The 21,049-nt window shown below is 32.9% G+C and overlaps 1 protein-coding gene across 1 annotated transcript in view; it reads left to right on the plus strand.

The window, feature by feature from the left end:
- Nucleotides 1-21,049, plus strand: part of LOC145318595 (uncharacterized) — a 105,200-nt gene that overhangs the window by 81,424 nt on the left and 2,727 nt on the right. Inside the window, exons 37-57 of the mRNA XM_080159981.1 lie at nt 183-278; nt 624-743; nt 1,568-1,663; nt 3,531-3,622; nt 3,890-3,934; nt 4,722-4,797; nt 6,721-6,799; nt 9,342-9,424; nt 9,841-9,993; nt 10,103-10,189; nt 13,144-13,230; nt 13,766-13,905; nt 14,431-14,515; nt 14,934-15,015; nt 15,444-15,541; nt 16,327-16,397; nt 16,969-17,090; nt 17,889-18,063; nt 18,799-18,891; nt 20,090-20,161; nt 20,573-20,649. Of these exons, the coding sequence (XP_080016107.1) occupies nt 183-278; nt 624-743; nt 1,568-1,663; nt 3,531-3,622; nt 3,890-3,934; nt 4,722-4,797; nt 6,721-6,799; nt 9,342-9,424; nt 9,841-9,993; nt 10,103-10,189; nt 13,144-13,230; nt 13,766-13,905; nt 14,431-14,515; nt 14,934-15,015; nt 15,444-15,541; nt 16,327-16,397; nt 16,969-17,090; nt 17,889-18,063; nt 18,799-18,891; nt 20,090-20,161; nt 20,573-20,649 (2,029 nt within the window). The remainder of the gene's footprint in view (nt 1-182; nt 279-623; nt 744-1,567; nt 1,664-3,530; nt 3,623-3,889; nt 3,935-4,721; nt 4,798-6,720; nt 6,800-9,341; nt 9,425-9,840; nt 9,994-10,102; nt 10,190-13,143; nt 13,231-13,765; nt 13,906-14,430; nt 14,516-14,933; nt 15,016-15,443; nt 15,542-16,326; nt 16,398-16,968; nt 17,091-17,888; nt 18,064-18,798; nt 18,892-20,089; nt 20,162-20,572; nt 20,650-21,049) is intronic.

Here is a 21,049-nt window from a genome sequence, read left to right on the forward strand (position 1 = left end):
GTAGTAAGGCATTTTTGTTGCTAACCAATCAACCAATTGAATTCTTCATTTTAGGGATGTTTTATGTAGTTTTAAGTCTTGGGGTGGTTTAATGCTATTTTTCGGCCTCTAAAATACAGAGCCCCTAGATACTTAGTGCACAAGCCCAGGTTTTCTTTATTTATCATGGTTTTGATATTCAGGATATGAGACGAGAAAGACGAGGGGAGAGACTCAGCTTAAGTGATTTACTCGCCAAACCTCATCAAAGAATTCCAAGATATCGTCTTCTTATCCAGGTTGGTAAAATGCACCTTTTTGTGAAGATTTCCCTAAGTGCAGTAAATATTTACCTGTTTTTTTGATTCCTACTGTGACCTAAAAAAATTACGGATAAAAATTTAACTAGCTTTCACACAACTAAAATTAAAGGCAAAAAACAGTTTTTATAGTCCCTCCTTTCAGAATAGGGTTAAACGTGTTGATTTGTTAGCTTTTAACTCCATAATTTAATGCTATAAATGGTGGTTCTAATGACGATTAGGCACATTATTTATATGCAGATCAAACCTGTAACAAGTATTATTTGTCATATTTGTTGAACTACGCTTTTGTATGTTTTCATCCTTGTTTTTACATTACAGAGGTTGTTAAAGCATACAGATGAAAGTCACGAAGATTATGGGTTGCTACAACAAGCTGAACGACAAATACATGAGCTTGCCCTCAAGATTTCTACTGTTGAGAAAGAAGCTACTGAACAGGTTGATAGATACATAGATAGATAGTAATATAGATAGACACAGATATATAGTTAGAGAGCTAGATAGTTCTCTTGATAAATAGAGAGTTAGTTAGATAGATGTATAGGTGTACAGATAGATAGACAGATAGTTAGTGAACAGAAGATAGCTGTACAAATATATTGTCAGATAGATAGTTTTGTTAATATGTAGATAATAAGATAGATATTCAAATGTATAGTTAGATAGATAGATTAATATTTAGAATAAATACAAATAATCACCCAATGACTCTAGAAGAGTAAGTTAAACAAAAAGATTTTAAAAATGGATTTATAGATTTATTTATGAAGGAAAGTAACTATTGATATGTTAGCTTGATCTTCATTATTTTAATATACGTTTTTTATAATATTTTCTGACTTCATTCTTAAATCTTATTTTTGCGTCTTAAAACAAAGTTATCTTCAAACAAACAAAAATTGTTGATTTTATGTTACCCAAAAACAACTATTCATATTTTAAATCCAAAAGAAAAAAGAAAAAATCAGCGTAAGAAATTTTAAAAAGAAATGCTACTATTTTAATATTTGGATTACCCTGTTAGTGTTGATACTTCATGTAATTTTTTTATCAACATAAATTTATGGTCACAATGACATAAGATTAGCATAATGTCGATGATATATCAGCCATAACCACTTTTATTCCGTGTCATATAGTGGCGTGCTGGAGGGGAAGGGGGGGTTATACACTATAAAAATATCCCACAAGAGGTGAAATGGCTAACGCGCCATTGATATGAATATATTCTATTGACTTTTCAAATTTTTTTTACTGTTTAGGAGATCCGTCAAGGAATATTGCGCCAGCTAGAGGTGCTTGTACATGGTCTTGGTCCAGGAGATCTGGCTAACCCACACAGGATGCTCATCAGACAGGTAAGCAGGATCATAGTCCTCCTGGAGATCTGACTAACCCACACAGGATGTTTATCAGACAGGTAAGCAGGATCATAGTCCTCCTGGAGATCTGACTAACCCACACAGGATGTTTATCAGACAGGTAAGCAGGATCATAGTCCTCCTGAAGATCTGACTAACCCACACAGGATGTTTATCAGACAGGTAAGCAGGATCATAGTCCTCCTGAAGATCTGACTAACCCACACAGGATGCTCATCAGACAGGTAAGCAGGATCATAGTCCTCCTGGAGATCTGACTAACCCACACAGGATGTTTATCAGACAGGTAAGCAGGATCATAGTCCTCCTGAAGATCTGACTAACCCACACAGGATGTTTATCAGACAGGTAAGCAGGATCATAGTCCTTCTGGAGATCTGACTAACCCACACAGGATGCTCATCAGACAGGTATGCAGGATCATAGTCCTTCTGGAGATCTGAGCATTAAAAAAATTTAAAAGCTTAGACTTCCTTTCGAGTCCCAACACTTTATATTCAAAGCCCATAGGGGTTAGGAAAAAAAGGAAAAAAAGATATAATTAAACTTATTACGTTTGTATAAGTAGTTTGAAAGCCTTGTAGTGTATACATATACAAATTAAGACAAAATAATTTTGTTTACATAAGGACATCAAATAACTAAAATATTTCTATAAGAGGAAAATTAAAAGAATTTTTTTTATTATATAATAGAAATACTTTAAAAATTATATGGAATGGTTCAGTTATTTTAGATAGTCCAGAATTCTGACCTCTAAATTTATTGAGTAAAAGATAATCTCTTCTGTAAATAAGGTATATACGTGCTTCAGGTCTATTTATCTTAAGGTTTGAAAGAAATGTCTGATTGTTATAAAACATCATTTTATAACATAACACAATTTATGAAAAAATTTTCAATGAGTAAAAACAGTGGTGTACACAGCAATTCCCCCGATGGGTGTGAAATCATTAGGTGGTGAAGAAAGAGGCAGGCCTTCCCAAATTTTAAATTTAAGGGGGGTGATGATATCCACCTAACGCACGCCACTGATCATATAAATAAGTGTTTTAATTTACGGCAAGCAGTTCTATGCAATTTATTTTGGAGGTTGACCACAATATCTTGCCACCAGTGGATGTTGTCATGTTTGATTTTAAAAATAATTTTAGAAGATAAATTTTACATTTTTCTATTGTTACGAAAAAGGTAGATTAGATATAATTTGTAATAATTCAAAACAGATTTTTTTTGGATTTCATAAGTTTAATTTAATAAAAATAGGAACAACTTTATTTATTTTCACTAAAAATATGTTAATTACTTATCTTCTTTCTTCTTATACTAGTGGCTTAAGGAACAGAAAACATTTAACTTTAGTAATATGCTAGAAAGGGGTTTAACCTTTCCCCAAAATAGTTAATCACCTTTTCTTGGACCTATAAGAAATTTGATTTAAAGGTTCAGCCGGTTAGCGAGAATTTAAGTTACCCACAGAGAGACATCCTATCACAGGGGCGTCCAAGCTTTTTTTTTTTTGGGGGGGGGGGTACAATTTGTTAAGGAGGGGATAATTCATTTTTGGGGGGACGCAAATTCCCCCCCCCAAAAAAAAATTTTTACCCCGGGGGTAAAATTTGCTTGGGGGGGGGGGGGTTAATTACCTGTTAGCAGGGGAAAATTTTTGGGGGGGTAAATTTTTTTTTGGGGGGGAGGGTAATTTAAATGTCCTAGCACTAGTTTTATCCTAAAATATAAAGAAGTAAGATTTTTCTAAAAACCACATAACTTCCTTGGAGGCTAGAGGCGTAAAAAATAGTATATGTAAAACTAAAGTAACCTAATATAATTATTTGTTCAGGATTTGGTTACAAGTGCGACCACAGCTTGGATGAGAAAAGAGAGATGTGTTTTTCTACTCACTGATTTACTTCTTATTACAACTGTTAATAGGTTTGTACTTTTCATCTGTCAATCTGGATTATTTTGGCAGCCGCGCGGCTGAGCGCAGTAAGTAATAAAGATGTGCTGCTTAACGCGGCTGCTTCTCTTGTTTGGAATGGACACGTAAAAAGAATTCATTGTTAAATTTAATAAACATTGTTTACAATTGAGTTTATTGTATTTAGAAAAGTTTTAATATCTTTTTTGATCTCATGCAATTAATAAAGCGGTGCTTTAGAATTGATAAAATTTTAAGAAACCATTTAATTAATTTAGGCGAGGTACTCGCAGTTCAAAGGAAGGAAAGAAAAGTTTTGCCGGGTAAGTTAAATATTTCAAGTGATAAATCTTTTCGGTAGCTCAGACAGATGAAATTACGTATAGGTTTCGTTGTTGGTATTAGCTGCACAGACATCCTGTGTCGTTATATAAGGATATAAGCTTTTAATGATTTTTCATTTTATTAGTATGGTTATCAAATCTATACGTTTGAATATCTGTAAAATAAACTTTGTTTGTTTTTCTATATATATAACCCACCCCCAAAAAGTTTGTTGAATAAGTTTTTTGGATAATTGAATAAGGAAAGTACACAGTAAGAATATTGTCTTCTAACACGGCTTCGAATATGATTCCTTTCTACTGGTTGAAACCGGTTGTGAAATCTGCTGAAACATATTATTGTTTGGTTTTAAAGGAATAGTGCATGGAAAACAAAAAATAATTGGATTATTCACTTTCTTTACCCTAGCCTTCATACGGCCTCTGGGGGCTTTAATAAAGAAGGTTTTTCTCTAATAATCAATTTTCGGGTATGGTCCCTTTCGTGGTAACGCCTCTTTAGGGGCGATACGTCGTATTTTCACAGTAGCTTTTCTTCTATTTCTGCGGGGGGGGCTCTAACGCGCGAGGTCAATTGCCAAACCCTGCGGGGCAGACACCTAACCTAACTTAACCTAACCTAAAATAATCTATAAAAAGCTTCTGTGAAAATAAGACGAATTGCCTCTTAATAGGCGTTGCCACGAAAGGGACTAAATCCTAGTTTTCTTATCGGAGAAAAAAATAATTGTATGTTGAAATCATTAAATAAAATCTTTTATTCTAGTATGAACAGTTTGATTCAAATCTTGGAAACATGTCGTCACAAGTTATGGATGTATCTCAGCATAAAGGATGTTGAGGTATGTATGTTACTACCAGCTCCCCCTAGTCTTTATGATGACTAGCAATAACATATCATTTCTCGAGGTCGTATGCGTTCATGCGTCATGTTGGAGGGTGACGCAAATTTCAGATCTCAGTTTTCGCTATAAGATAAAAGCGATACTTGCAAGATTATTAAATTCGCTATAATATAAAGATAAATATTTCTCAAATCCTGAATTGCGTCACCCTTCTAATAAGAGGCATGTTTTATTAAAATGGGAAGAAGGGGTTACCTTACCTTGTCAATAACCCTTTACGGGCGAGGCTGCTGGCAATGACAATTTAACGTCAAGTCTAACTAATATCAAGGATGACTAAGGGAAGCCAAACTCTACTTGTCTATCCAAACACCCTGGCTAGATGGTTAGGTAACATCCAACAGACAACCAACCATTTGATTGCACGACCTTTGTTCTGAAGTCCTAACAGTGCATGGTGATGCCTTGTGCCTGATTTGAAAGTTTGTAACAAACAGTCTGTAAAAATATTTGTATTGATTTTATAATGCTAGAAGAGTTTGCTATTGTAACCTATTTTCGTTGTTAAATTTTTATAAAATGAACTATTTTACATTTGAAATAGTTTTTTTAATATTTAATGTTACTTTGATATCAGCAACGCATTTGATTCCTTATCAAAGAAGTGCTGATTTGACTTTAACAATCCATATTTCTGAAATAAGGAAATATGGAATAATTCCAATCTCTAAGTTTCATTTTCAGGTTTTTAAAATTTAATTTGTAACTTTGTGATTAAATTATCAGATTTAAATTTCATGTTTTTATTGGAAGATAAAATTTCTTTCAAAGATGTGAGAATTTTATTACAATCCGCCATGGTTTTTTCCCTCGCACATGAAATTTTTGGTGTAATATATGTACACAGATAGGCAGGGAGTAAGGGAGGGGACAATGGACAATTAATTCATTTAAGAGTTTTCGCTGAAAAGCAATGAAAACCAGATTTATCAAGAAAATTTGATTAAAATTGTAAAGGGATCATGGTATTATAATTTGGAACAAAATTAGTTCTAAGAAAAAAATTATTTACTTGAAAATTAAATTAGCAATACATCACAATGTAGTAAACATTTTGTAATTAATCACTAGTAAAATCTTGTTTAGAACTTCGCCAACCCTTCTTATATATTTTTAACTGCCACCTAAATTCAAGGGGTTTTTAGATTGTTTAATACATAAATATCACGAGTATCTATACATGAACTGACATTTTCTTGGGAAAAAAATATTTGTTAAAACCAGCCATCAATAACAAATTTTTCTGTCTGCTATATTCAAAACTAATTCAGCTAGTTAGCGGGGCATTGATGCCCTAGTACTCAAAGTCAGTCAGAACCTGCTGAATTTTTGCACATTCCCTTTAAGCCAGTACCCAAAGTCTAAGACTCTATAAAATTGAATATTCGATCCATTGTCCCCTCCCTTACTCCCTGCAAATAGGTTTCCTAATAGCCAACGTTCTGGGGTGAATTCTTTAAAAACTTTTGCCTCGCTAAAATCGGTTTGCCTCACTAAAATCAGTGAGGCTCGCTAAAAAATTAAGAGGGGATAATTTTGCCTCAATAAAATGTTAGTGAGACAAAAGTTTTTTTTGAGAATTCACCTTTATACTAACTGACATTAAGGGATAGAAATTCAACATTAAATTACGCTGGTACCCCAAGTTTTGGGTACTTTTAATGAATTCAATTGGTTGGTTCAAAATTAATAGTGTCTAACCTTTGGCTATCATCCAATAATTTAAATTTTCATAAATAGCAATCATGTTTACCATAATTGGGGATATAATTGCTGGTCCATTGACTTGTCCCTTAAGATCTCTGCATAACTTGAATATAAGCTATATAAATGATGTTTGAATTATAAAAATTATTCTAGATTGGGAAAGATGAAATGAAGAAAGGAGTTAAAGAATCTGAAGGTTTAGAAGAGGATATTAAAGTATTACACAGTATAAGTAAGTATTCTTGTATCATTCACAAAATATTATCTACATTCAGCTAGTTTGTTGTTAATTAGTTGGTTTGCTTTGAGAATGATTATTTTATTTAGTTAGTCTACTGCAATATTATCCCCTCTCTTCAACCTAAAAGAAAAGCCTTTAAAACTAGAAAAAAAATATAAGGATTCCCTCACCATCCACTCTCCAAAAAAGCTTACGTCTGTATGTCCAATTTAAATTTGTTTGGTGCTTCGCTATTTATGGATTTTCATCCTTGTTTTATTTATATGAAATCAAAACTATTAAGCTAAAATTTTAAACATTTTGTCTGAATGAGTTAAATATTATCAATTTCTTTCTTTAGTAAATAAAATATACCACGTCATTTTAACTCTATTTGTATACGACGTAAATATAATAATTAGGTTATTTAAAAGTTTTATCAAATAAAAGTGCAGGAACCGAGAAATTTTTTTAGAAAAACAAAAAAATACAAATAATTAAGAACAAATGACAATTAATAAAAATGACAAGTAGAGAAAAGAGGAATATCAACATTTTGGACGACATTTACAATAAATCACGGAATATGACACAATTTCTTATATTTAAAACTTAAATTTGTCATCAATTCTTTTACAAATCTGCAAATAACAAGGATGACAACATGAAAGCGACGCTTTGAAATCAAACTATAGAACAAACGAACATAAACTCTAGTAGAAATTCAAAAAATAATAAGTAGGATATTATAAAAAAGTATTTGTCATAGAGGTTAAATATTAGCATGTTTTAAAAGAATGTACGGACTTTCTGGTAAGGGTTGCTACGCTTTCTAAATCGTACAGTTACAGGCAGCACCATCCAAAGTTTGACATCGATATGACAATTCTAACATGCCTAAATTAATTTAAAGAGCTAACTGTGACGTACAGACGGATTACAGATCCTAATTATAAAAAAGTTTTACTCTCTTGGAGTAAAGTAGCATTAATCCTAAAAAGATATAGTTCTCAAGATCTAAAAGCAAACAGTAGACACACATATATACATCCAAATACTTTGGTATGTATAATTTCCATGTCAGTGACAATGGCACCAATGAACTTTTTTGTAATTTTTTCTGCGTCTTATTATTTTTACGTAGTTTTCTATTGAGTCTTGGAATTCTTGAGAATAAAAGTTTTTTTGCGTCAGAGAATTTTGGTCACTTCGATGTAATTGTACATTATGGATTTTTTACAGGGAACAAATAATCTTAATGCAAAACAACGATGACAACATCCACAAAAGCGAAGCTCTGAAACAGTAGGACAAACAAACAATAACAATTGTAGAGTGTCATAACTGAATAATCAGAATTTTAAGTAAATTTGTTCAATTACAGGATATTGTTTATGGACATACTTACAATTTAAGGACTTGATTATAGAGATGCTTCGCTCCTGACATTGTACTTTGTTGTCCTAGGAATCAGTGTTCCAAAAATCAGATCAATCGGATAAATTGGTCACATAAAATTTTTTTGTTAAAAAAGTTAAAAATCAACATGTTAAAAAAGGACGTACGGACATTCTGGTAATGATTATAGAGTTGCTACGCTTTCTAAATCGTACCTAACTGTTATAGGAATCACCATGCAAAGTTTGGAATCGATAGGACAATTCTAACCTGTTTAAATTAACGAAAAGAGCAAACTGTCTGTGACGGACGGACCGATCCTAATTATAGAAAAGCTTCAATTAATGCGATATTTTCTTTGATTGTTAAGTTTTTCAGGGCAGTTTATTTAAATACTAGTGTCTACAACCATAAAGGCCATTAAAACGATTTTTGGGGGGGTTAATTTTTCATATGGGCGATTTCTCTTTGGGGGATGGTGGTACCCACGCAATATAACTGTCTAGGACTTGTAAGAATCTACACTGTAAATGAGAACCATATCGGTTAGGCAGTTAGCTTGATCCTTCGTTAATTCAATGTTTTTTTTCTAAATAAAAAATATGATTTACTTAGCATGTATTTTGATTCTATTGGATGATGCCGTCCTTGTCTACTTCATTATAAAAATTGAAAATATAGTTTGTACATTCTAGAATAAAAAAAAAATTTCTTGAAAACTATGAATGATGAAACGAAATGATTTTTAAAAGAAAAATCATAAATATTTATATTTCTTATTTCTTAGAAGTAATTTTAAAGCGAAGCTTATCTACATCTATGGTCGGACCGTCTATCCTTTTAACAGTGTTTTTTTTGTCATGGGTTGGCGTCTTAACTTTTAGGGGACAAAAGAAGGAAAAGAAAGGATAACAAAATTTCCATATATCCCCCTTTCGCACTTCATTAATAATTCAAACCTTACAATATCTTAAAGATTTATTTTACATAATTTGTAATTTATAACTTAGACAAAAATTGGATATTTAATTGATTTGTAGATAAGAATTAGATACAAATATGAGACTTTTTTCAGAACTGGTTAGCAAATGTTTTATATAAATGTGCGTAAAAAACGAACATTATTCTACTTAACAGATATGTTTCTTTTTTTTAGGTGAACAGTTGAATCGATTATCAAACCCACATCGAGATATTGAAGAAATGGTGAAATCATCCATGTCAACTCTTCAAAAACAGGTCAATATTTCCATAGAATTTTATAGTAGGGACATCAGGGGAGGGAGGGATATACCAACACACCACTAAGATTACCTCACCCTTTTCTTTCATTCCCTCAAAACTAACAGCCAGCAGGTACGTCCAGAGAGAGGGGACAATGGGCTGTTTATTACACAAGTCCCTAAAGTTTTATGATAACGTTTTCTTTTTCGTTGGTTTACCAACTTTGGGGACTTATGAGTTAATTCAATCGGTGGATTCATTAAGTTGAGTGTTCAAACGTTTCAAATACTATTTTATTATTAATATACAGAAGGGGTAATTTTGTCTATCATCAATTTATCAATTCATCGATCATTGTCTGATCCCTTTTAATCCACGGATAGTTGGCTGTTTTGCTTTTCATAACAAATCTAATTTTATCTTAATTTCAGTTAATGGAACGTCAATCGCTGGACGGGACAAGGTCTGGTGACGCCGGCAGCTGTCTGAACCTTAGTATTCACACTGCAGAGGGTCCTGAGACAATAGGACTTGTGTTCGACTCCACGCAGGCAAAGCTAGAATGGGAGGAGGAGTTTACAAAGGTAAAATAAATAAAAAATAGAATAATTATATTTTAGAAGAAATTTTTAGACATCCATTGAGAACTTATAGACAAATTAACTACAAATTTTAATACTAAATTAATTTTAGTGTAAAGAAAAGTTGGAAATCCAGGCTGACCCGCCTCCAAACCTTCTAACTCTGATACCCATCAGGAAAACAAGAGCAGGCCTACAGGTATAGTAGTCGCAGTCGGGAATGTCATGGGTTTCATTCTTCCAAACCGCGTCATAACCAAAGACTTTCAAAGTTGCTGCTGTCATTTTAGATACCCGGCATTATAAGTAATAGTGGGGCCAATGCCTTGGCCCAAAACAGGTGCAGACTAATAAAAAGTTGGTTGTCTGCAATAGATGGGATGTTATTGCCTTAGGACCTATGTTATCAACTGTCCACAGAGGTATTAATCAGATATACAGATATATTATAGAACTGACTTTCTTCTTCATATCTCAGATGCAAGGACATTAATGTGGTGGGGGGAAGGGGATGATTTGAAAGGGTTTTACCACCCTATAGAAAGTTTGTCAATACTAGAAGTGTTGAAAGCCTATACCTAGGATCTTAATAACTAAAGTTTTGTCTAAGGTTCGCGATAAAATTAACAGAATATATAACTCGCAGTATTTAAAAAAAGGTTAAAGATTTTGTACATTCTATCACACCCCTCTCCCTAAAAAAACAGCTGCCCAATATTTTTTATAAAAAATAAATGAGACGGAATAAAAAGTGTGCCTCTGTGTGTGAAAATGTACATTATAATAGTTATTTCACGCATCGTATTATAAACAGCTTTCCGCGGATATAGAATGTACAATTATAAGATTAAAACTAGTTTTTTTAGCCCCGAGATGCCGAAGGCACCGGCTAAAAAAACTGGTTTTAATCCTATGATTGTACATTTTTTATATTCGTAGAAAGCTGGATATAATACGATGCTAGACATAGTTTTTTCGCATGGACGAGAACCGGTTCCTATCCACCGGATTCGAATGAATACGAAAAAAATTTGTAACAAACTGTCCAAACCAGATATTTATGCCATTAACCTCTCTTTACAAATATACTCGGGACAAATATGTCCATAAATAGCAAATTAATAACAGGCTGATAAAGTTTTAGAAGAAAGACTAAATGATTTTTATCATAAAAATAAAAATAATATTTTTGGGCAGTTTATAGTCTAGGTATGAAATTTTTTTGCATTAACCAATATTATTTTTTACTGGTATAACCTAATCTATAATATTGTTGCGCAAGCTACTTGACAAGTCGTACTTGTTTTTTTTTCTACTATGACGCATTTTATCTACAAAAAAAGTCCGGATACACTTTTATAAAAAAAATATTTATAAAGAAAAACTATTCTAACGCTGCAAAATATTATTTTTCCTTTATTATATGTACTTCTAAAATTTTTTTTATAAATCGTTGTACTTTAGATTTAATTAAAGTACGGATATGTACAAGTATTTCAAAATTTTAAAAAATGATATCTATCATAGAAAGTAGGACCATGTCTGTCTGTTCGTCTGTATGTCCATTTACCTATCTTGTCTATCTGACCGTCTGAGGCTTTAGATCTTGGCTCTATGATTAGGGTTCGTACGTAACTCCATACAATAAAATGTTTATTTACAGGGATAATGGATCAAATAATTAATATTTTAGGGTTTCAAACCTTGGGGACCAGCCTAAAGTGTTCGTGAAGGATTTAGACTGAATTTGGTTACTTTGGGGACTTGCGCACAGTTGCCGCGGAATTTATTATCAATGAAATGAATTGATACAAATTCTAGCAGACAAAAAATTTATATTGTATAAAATTATTTTGACTAGTAACCTATTTTATAAGTAAATGCTTTCCTTCTTAGAACTCATTTTGAGTTATCTAATTTATATAACCCTATACGCTTTAAAATTTTCTTCAAATTTTCTGGATAAATCTGGATTTCATGGCCTTTCAGCAAAAACTCCTTAATTGAATTAATTGCCCATTGTCCCCTCCCTTACTCCCTGGGATGAGATTCAGGATAAAGATCTAAGCCTAGTTCACAAAAGACAAAGGTCGACCTCTGGACATTTTAGGTCGACCTAAAGAAGCTTTAGGTTGACCGATTTTATAAAGGCATTTGTTAGTTGTACTTGTTTAGGTTGACCTATAGAATAAATCGGTCGACCTCTAAAAGTTGTTTGTGAACTGGGCACTATTGTTCCCTAATTCAATGGGTTTATTTTTTATTATGGCATTAGATGAAGAAATACACGTCGTGTCTCATAGAGCTGCTCTCTATTAAGTAATAAATATCCTGGAATTGCATTGAAACCGATTAATATCCGATGGATTAGAACCAGGTCTCGGCCATACTGAAAAATCGTGTATAACATAGTATTACAGACAATTTATCACGAATTTCAAAATAAAAATCATAAAGTTAATACTAGTTTTAATCCTTTTTATTCAATATCTGCGGAAACCTGTCTGTAATACAATACGATAAATAACTATTAATGGATACAAAATACATGGATATTGTGAGAGATTCTCGCATACCCTGATAAAATGTTTTACCCTGTCTAGTATAGCGATACTCCCTTATAACCTTACACCATCACATCTCCTCGCCTGACCTATTGACCAATATCTGAGGACTATATTATCTACCTAAAATGACGACAAAAATTCCCCTGTCATAATATCCACATACTCTATATCTATTATCTATAATACAAAGTAGCTTGATGTCTGTCTGTCCGTCCGTCTGTCCGCCCGTCTGAAGCTTAAGATCTCGGTAACCACTGAATAGATCGGATTCTACTCTTCAGGGTATATGCCTATTGGTCCTGTGGTGGTTTTAAGCTATTTTCTTGGGGGGTGGGACACCCCAAACTCCCCCCAAAAACAAAAAAATCCCCTCCATTTTTTTTTTGCTGAAGATTTCCTTGGTCTTTTATGTTTTGTAGAAGATTTCCTTGGTTCTTTATGTTTTGTAGAAGATTTCCTTGGTCCTTTATGTTTTGTAGAAGATTTCCTTGGTCCTTTTACGAATTTCGCCTTAATTTTTTTATCACCTCTTGGGGCAAAGCCCCTAGAGGCTAGGGGCGAAGCCGCTAGTTTTATTATATTTTAGTTTACAAGTGCATCACCGACCCTGAGTTTAAATTCTCATGGAATGAAGGATGTCTGGGTGTGTAATAGTGATGGCTATGTAGGACAGGTAGGTTTTTAGTAGCGAAGCTACTCTATAATTTGAAATGTCCGTCTGTCCGTATGACCGTCTGTCTTAGTTTGGGGGAAACGTGATTTTTTATTATGAAAGATAAAAGGAAGAACAACATTCCCGGAGCCCAATTAACTATAAAACATCAATGGCGGTCGGACCGCTTTTTAGCAGGTTTTAGGCTATTTTTGTATTTATTTAATTTTCATGAGGGATGGAGGGATTTTGAAACAGTATAACACAAAAAATAAAAACAAAATGAGAGTGAGGGGCTTGAGAAAATATATTTCTCCAGATGAACTATCTATTAGGCAGAAGCAACAAATCCTCCCCCTCTCCTATGATAAATAGTCACAAACCTGCCCATTATTGTCAAACAAAACTCATTTCCTTCAATTTCACCATCTTTCGTACTAAATAAAGAAATCCATTCCCTTCCTTTGTTTTCTTTTAACTCGAAGGACAGACTTTCAGGAATTAACAACTATAAAGCAGATTCTCTATATAAATGAGCATTTTTTTTGCTTTTAAGGTGTGCGTGTTGAGTGTGAGACCAGAGCCAAGTGTTATTTGTTGCAATGGTGTCTGTAATGCCAGGATACAGTCAATAGCATCTGTTCCTGGTGATAGCTCACAGTGTATGCCTTGGACTTCTCAGTCCTCCCTCCTCAGGTAAGATATCTAGCTATCTTTCTATCTATCTTTATGCCGCTATCAAGTGTACCTAGAGATAGCTCATAGTGTTGTTCAGGTTAGATATCTAGCTATTTTTCTATCTATCTTTATGCCTCTGTCTATCTATCTTGTATCTTTCTATCTTTATGCCTATAGCATGTATACCTGGAGATAGCTCACAGTGTATGCCTTGGACATCTCAATCCTCACTGCTCAGGTAAGATATCTAGCTATCTATCTATCTATCTTTATGCCTCTATCAAGTGTACACTATCTATCTATCTATCTATCTTGTATCTATCTATCTGTATGTCTCTATCAAGTGTACCTGGAGATAGATCACTGTGTATGCATGGACATCTTAATCCTTCCTCCTCGGGTTAGATATCTAGCTATCTATCTATCTATCTTGTATATATATGGGTTTATGCAATCTCCATCCTCCCTAAATCATGTTTAGCTAGTTATCTAATTTAATTGAATCTACCATATATCTGCTTATCTTTCTATCTATCTATTTAGGAAAGACTGGCCAAGCTGGTCAGCCCCTACGACCCCGGCAGCCATGGGATGGATGACTCCACCCTCCTCTTCATCGTGTACAACGACAGGATAGTTGAACAGATTATAATTTTTTTACTTTATTTAATATCCTCACTTTAAAAAAATCTAGTCCCAAATAAAGACTTCAAAACTAACTTACAATAATTGTCAGTTTTATGGATGAACGGAAAATCCTATTTCCATAATTTTATTTTGTATAATTATTTACTTGTGGATCTGCCTCTAGAATCAAGGGGATTTGTATTTAAAGGGGAGGAAGGGGGCGATTAGTATAGCTAAAAATCATCTAAAGATTTATTAAAAGCCCACCTTAAATGGTGGGCTCAATCGGTTCTGTTGTTCGAGATTTTAAAGGAAGGACAAAAAAATACTACTTTATGTAATAGGGTTACTTTTAATTTTTAAAAATAAGATAAAAATTTATCTTCAAGGGTAGAATAATTATTTGAATCTGTTAACCAACAGGAGTAAGCGACACTTGGGCCAGCAAGTCTTGGACGGTCAACTCAGAAACAGGAACAGCTGACTCATCTCCAAGATCAGGTATTTTAATCTTCGCCTCATTGCTTCTTTGTGAAATATTCATGATTCAAACAATAGTGGCAAGAAAGGGATGCTAGAATAGGCTGAGAGACTACCCCAACTTCATCCCCTGTCAGCATATCAAACTGAAAAAAAGCTTAAAAAATTCACCGCTTATATCCTTTCCTTCAATGATACATATACAATGGTTCTGTAGCTAGTATGTATAGAAGTTAGCTATAATTGACAGTTTCGGTTATAAACTAGATAACTAAGTAAGAAAGAATGAATAAATTAAATTCTGCTATATTTGTTTTACAAGTTTTTATTTTTTATAATATTTCTTTTTATAAAACTTATAGGTAGTGAACTTTAAAGTTAAAAATTGAAGACATGACAGACGCAAAGACTTTTAAAAATGAAGATGACTTAATTTTTGTTGATATTAGGTGGCCTCGGAGGTCAAATGTTGGATATCTCCAGTGAAGACGAAGAGGACAACATCAGCCTTAGAAATTCACAGTATTTAAACAGACCAGATTCTCAGGTACCTTGCAATAGTATTAGGGTGGGAGAGAACATTTAGAACTATACATGTTTATAATTTCTAGGGAGGTGCTACAATGTGGCTAGGGATAGAAGATGGAACTATTCATGTTTATAATTTCTAGGGAGGTGCTACAATGTGGCTAGGAACATAAGATGGAACTATACATGTTTATAATTTCTAGGGCGGTGCTGCAATGTGGCTAGGGACAGAAGATGGAACTATACATGTTTATAATTTCTAGGGAGGTGCTACAATGTGGCTAGGGACAGAAGATGGAACTATACATGTTTATAATTTCTAGGGAGGTGCTACAATGTGGCTAGGGATAGAAGATGGAACTATTCATGTTTATAATTTCTAGGGAGGTGCTACAATGTGGCTAGGAACATAAGATGGAACTATACATGTTTATAATTTCTAGGGCGGTGCTACAATGTGGCTAGGGACAGAAGATGGAACTATACATGTTTATAATTTCTAGGGAGGTGCTACAATGTGGCTAGGGACAGAAGATGGAACTATACATGTTTATAATTTTTTAGGGAGGTGCTACAATGTGGCTAGGGACAGAAGATGGAACTATACATGTTTATAATTTCTAGGGAGGTGCTACAATGTGGCTAGGGACAGAAGATGGAACATTACATGTTTATAATTTCTAGGGAGGTGCTACAATGTTGCTAGGGACAGAAGATGGAACTATACATGTTTATAATTTCTAGGGAGGTGCTACAATGTGGCTAGGAACATAAGATGGAACTATACATGTTTATAATTTCTAGGGAGGTGCTACAATGTGGCTAGGGACAGAAGATGGAACTATTCATGTTTATAATTGTACAGATAATATAAGGTAACTTTTCTATTATTTTATTTACCCATAAACATTTAGCTCTGATCATTTATGTTAATTATTAACGGATTTGTACAGCTTTTTTCTTCTTTTAGTCAGCAAAAATTCTAACATCAAAATATTCCTTTTTCTTTGTAATGTTATTATCTATATTTTTTTATATATCTTTTTAGATTTTGCATTTCTTAGAGTTGAATATTTTAGATAATTATTGTACAAAGTACATATTTCAATAGATATGATCCATTGCATGGTAAAATGCAAATTAAATATTCGAAAAAGAGCAAATCCTTTATATCTTTAAATAAAACTAAGACATTGATCTCACATAGTAGCAAGGCTGTGAAAATTAACAAATTCAAGATATAAATGTAATTAAGATTTGTTGAAACCAAATATATCAATTTCTTAATCTTTTTTGAAAATGATAAGATTAGATTAAATTGAAATGAAAAAAATCAAAAAGAAATTCTTTATAAAAGATAAAAGAAGTACTCTAAATAATTTCAATGCGTTTTCGTCTCAGTGCTAGTGAATTTAAAAAAAAACTAATTTTGTTTTTACATTTCAGGTTGAAAAAGAACAAGGAGAAATTTTTCCATTCCTCTCCAGTGATTCATATCCTGTATCATGAGGATAAAGTTTATGTATCCCTGGGCAATGGAGAGGTCATCATCTACTCAAGAGATAATGGTGGGTGTGATAATTGTTATTTATCGAATCGTATTATAAACAGCTTTCCGCGGATATAAAAATGTAAAATTATAAGATTAAAACCTGTTATTTAGCCTCGAGATGCAAAAAAAATTGGTTTTAATCTTTTGATTGTACATTTTTATATACGTAAAAAATGAATATAATACGATGCTACACATAATTTTTCAATGTGGCTGAGAACCGGTTCTAATCCGGCGGATATTAATCGCTTTCGAAGCCATACTGAAAAAATACTTTTTAATTATGACATTTCCAATTTGATAATTGTGTAAAGTAGAGTAACAGGATCTCTGTCTGGTTATAAACCTATCTGCTATCATTTAGTAAACGACTGGACTGATCGTTCAACAACTTTGTACTGGTCATTTTACAATTATTGAATTTATCCGGTAGTCTGTAAGTCTTTATGTCTCTCAATAAAAACAGATTTGATGCTTGACTTATAAATACCCCCCCCCTCCCCTCTAGTTTATTTTCACTTTAAAGAAACATGGTTCTGCAGGAGCTCACAACCTGCTGGACTCTACTTTTTCTTAACCCAATTTAACATAAAATAAGTATGTAAATATCAAGAGTTTGATAATGGTTCACATGAAATAATTTAAGCTTGTTGAAGAGGAGTGCCTGGGAATTGGAGTTGGGATGGCCTGCTCTCCCCTTATTTCACTCCATTGTGAAATACAACCCCTTGACAAAACCTGTGTACGCCACTGCACTGTAAAGAAACTATCACATACTTTAATCAGCCTGTTAATCAATCAATAATCAATTTAGGTGTTTGGGATAAGAGTGGATGTGTAATAAAAAGTGTGGGGAACCCAACCTACCCCGTAACAAGAATGTGCGTGGTCATGGGAGCTGTCTGGTGCGCCACGCATAATACTATCAAGCGGCTAGATCCGGTCAATCATACGGTCATGGATGTTACTACGCTAAATGCAGATCCTAGGTAGACATTTTTTTATGATATTTTTTAGTACTTTCCTTTAAAGTGACGACCGAGCACAGAAACCCCAAACTCTAATTTTTAAGATAAGTTAAAATGAGAGTAGGGGTTAGTTTTTTTCAATGTCTATCTTCTGCCGGGGACCTTAACATGCGGGACTACCTTTACCAATATAACCTAATCTTTACTAGCCTAAGATTATAAATAACTTCAGATAAACACTACCTAGTATTAGTGTCTAACTTTTTATCTTTGTGACGTAACAAAAATCCATCTCTTTTTTAAGGGTTTCCTTTCCAACCTCCCCTCTTATCCTTCGATTTTTGTTACGTCACAAAGATATAAAATTGGACACTATTACTAGGTTCATATTTGTGACATTGATACATTGAAAATTGGACACAAAAAATTATCCTAGGGCTTTTATTTAATCTTAAATAAAAAAAATTGACTCAAAAATAAATTATAAGTCTGGTTTATGGAATATTTCATCTTATTTAACTTTATTTATTAGGTTTAAACTCTTACTCTGAACTTTGAAACTTTAATACAATGGACACCTAATTTAATAACTTAAAATTTGTATCATCTTTAATTTTATAATGTCCAGTTTCTGTTTTTGACCTTGACTTAAATTTGAGGTCCCATAAAATCTATATTTCTATGAAATTTGTCTATCTTAATATTTATCTATCTATCTATTCATCTTTTTATCTATACATCTATCGATTTATTTAGGAAAAGTATAATATGTATGGAGCTGAGTGGTATAGGGTTGTGGTTAGTTCAACAAGGCTCGGCAGTTGTGCATTTGTACAATATCAAATCAAGGTAACATGAAATAATAATCCAAATATATTTCAATAATCTTTAAAAAAAAAGAAAATATTCTTAAAATGGCATACCCTTGTTATTTATTAGTTACACTAACAAAATTCTTTAATTCGAGTCATTTTTTTCTGTTTTATATATATATTTATTTGTAGTTATTATATCGATTATGTAAGTTTACAAAATGAATCACTTAAAAATCACAACAATTATATTTTTTTAAAGACATTTCTTACAGCGAAGATACTCTAAAATTGGTCGTGTATCTTTGTTCTTATTTAATGCAAATTATCCCTATGTTTCTAACAGTCTCAATATTTCTATTTTTAGCCATCTTTCTTTTTCTATCTTTTCATTATTATCAGCTTTTAAGCGTATCAATATTTGTTTTTAGCAAATTCTGTACAAGTGTTCCTAAACGTCCTTGTTTTAACACAGGGAGGAAGGGAGGAGGTAATGGATCTAAAATTCATATTTCTGACAGTCTTGGACTTTGGGTACCAGAACACATGCACCTTTTATTATCTTGGCAAATTTAAAAGACTTTGGGTACCAGCGCAAAGAATGCCGCTAAAACAATTATTCCCAAAAGCAGACAACTCCTACTGAACTAACCAATACAAATACCAGCAGACCATTTGAGAAAAAAAATTCAAAACAAGTTTATTTTGGTTTTTAAACAAAATAGTTTTCTTCTGAGAATGGGTCGGATAAACCAGAAATTCTACTGTGATACTTCTGTAACTATCCATTCTAATCAACCCATTGTCAAAAATGAAAACAAACCCCAATTATGGTATTAATTTTAAGAAACTGCCAGTACTAAGGTCATACCTCTTATGATAAATTACAGACTATTTACAGGAAAATAAGACAGGATAATATTTTTTTATTATACAAATCTAATAAAGATTGCTATATCTAAATTTTTGGAATTTTCCAGATATATCTGGTTTTGAAGATATTGAGTTAAAACTCTAAAATTGAATTAATTGCCCATTGTCCCCTCCCTTCCTCCCTGGTTTTAACATAATGAATCCCATAATATAAAGTTGAAAAGTTCTTTAGTCTGAAATACTGAACCGATTGAGTTCTCCAATTTAGGTAAGCTTTACATAGCTCCCGGGGTGGTTTTAGCCTATTTTATTTTTATTTTTATTTGCCGTGCGGTGGTTTTAGGCTATTTTCAAATGTTCAGGACCTATCTGCTGGAACTAAATGTGGTAACAACAGTGACAAGATTACTTTCTGGTTGTGATGATATTATCAGGTTAATGATTATACCTTTATCTATCTATTTCAATTATTTGTTTACATTTATAATTTGTCTATCTATATATCTGTCAATTTTTATGGATAAAACTATCAAGAAATTAAATTATTAATTATCTGTCGGTCTGTATGTGTGTATATCTTTCTGTCTGTATGTCCATCTGTCAATTTGTCTTTCTTTCTGCGTTACATATGTTTATGTCTGTCTGTCCGTTCGGTCTTTCTATATGTCTGCCTTTCTATCTATATGTCTGTCTGTATGTCATTCTATCTGTCTGTCAATCTTTCAGTCTTTCTATATGTCTGTATCTTTATGTCTGTCTGTATTGCTAGATGTTTATCTGTCTGTCTGTATGGTTATATGTCGTTGTCAACCTGTCTATCTATCACTATCTATTTATCTATATAGGCAGCACAAGACAGCATGCCTGAGAGTAACGACCATCTTACCTGTGAAAGATACAATCTGGATTGGTACCTCGGCAGGTATAATCATATTCTAAAGATAACAATCATAAGAAATGTTGAGACAGCGTAAAGTGGCACCAAACAAATGACGTCATACGATAAAATAACTAATGGGAGGCTAGTATAAATTTTACCATTGGGTAACCTTATTGTATGACGTCATTTTTTTGGTGCCACTTAACGCTGTCTCCTTCATGTTGACCTCCATTTCCATTTCATTAACTTAAATAATTACAACCCAGAACTTACCTAAAACCTTGAGGTTAATTTTTAAATCTATAAAATAAAATTATACAGGTATGATAGTTCTTTAGGGTGTTGATCTTTTGTAAATCTAGGATAATAGAACCAATATAAATCCTTATAATAAAGTAACAGGATGTGTGTTTGTCTGTGTGTTTGTGTGTGTGTTTGTATG

The sequence above is a fragment of the Acartia tonsa genome, chromosome 5, assembly GCF_053477335.1.
Source record: "Acartia tonsa isolate MP-2025a chromosome 5, ASM5347733v1, whole genome shotgun sequence".
NCBI lineage: Eukaryota > Metazoa > Arthropoda > Copepoda > Calanoida > Acartiidae > Acartia > Acartia tonsa.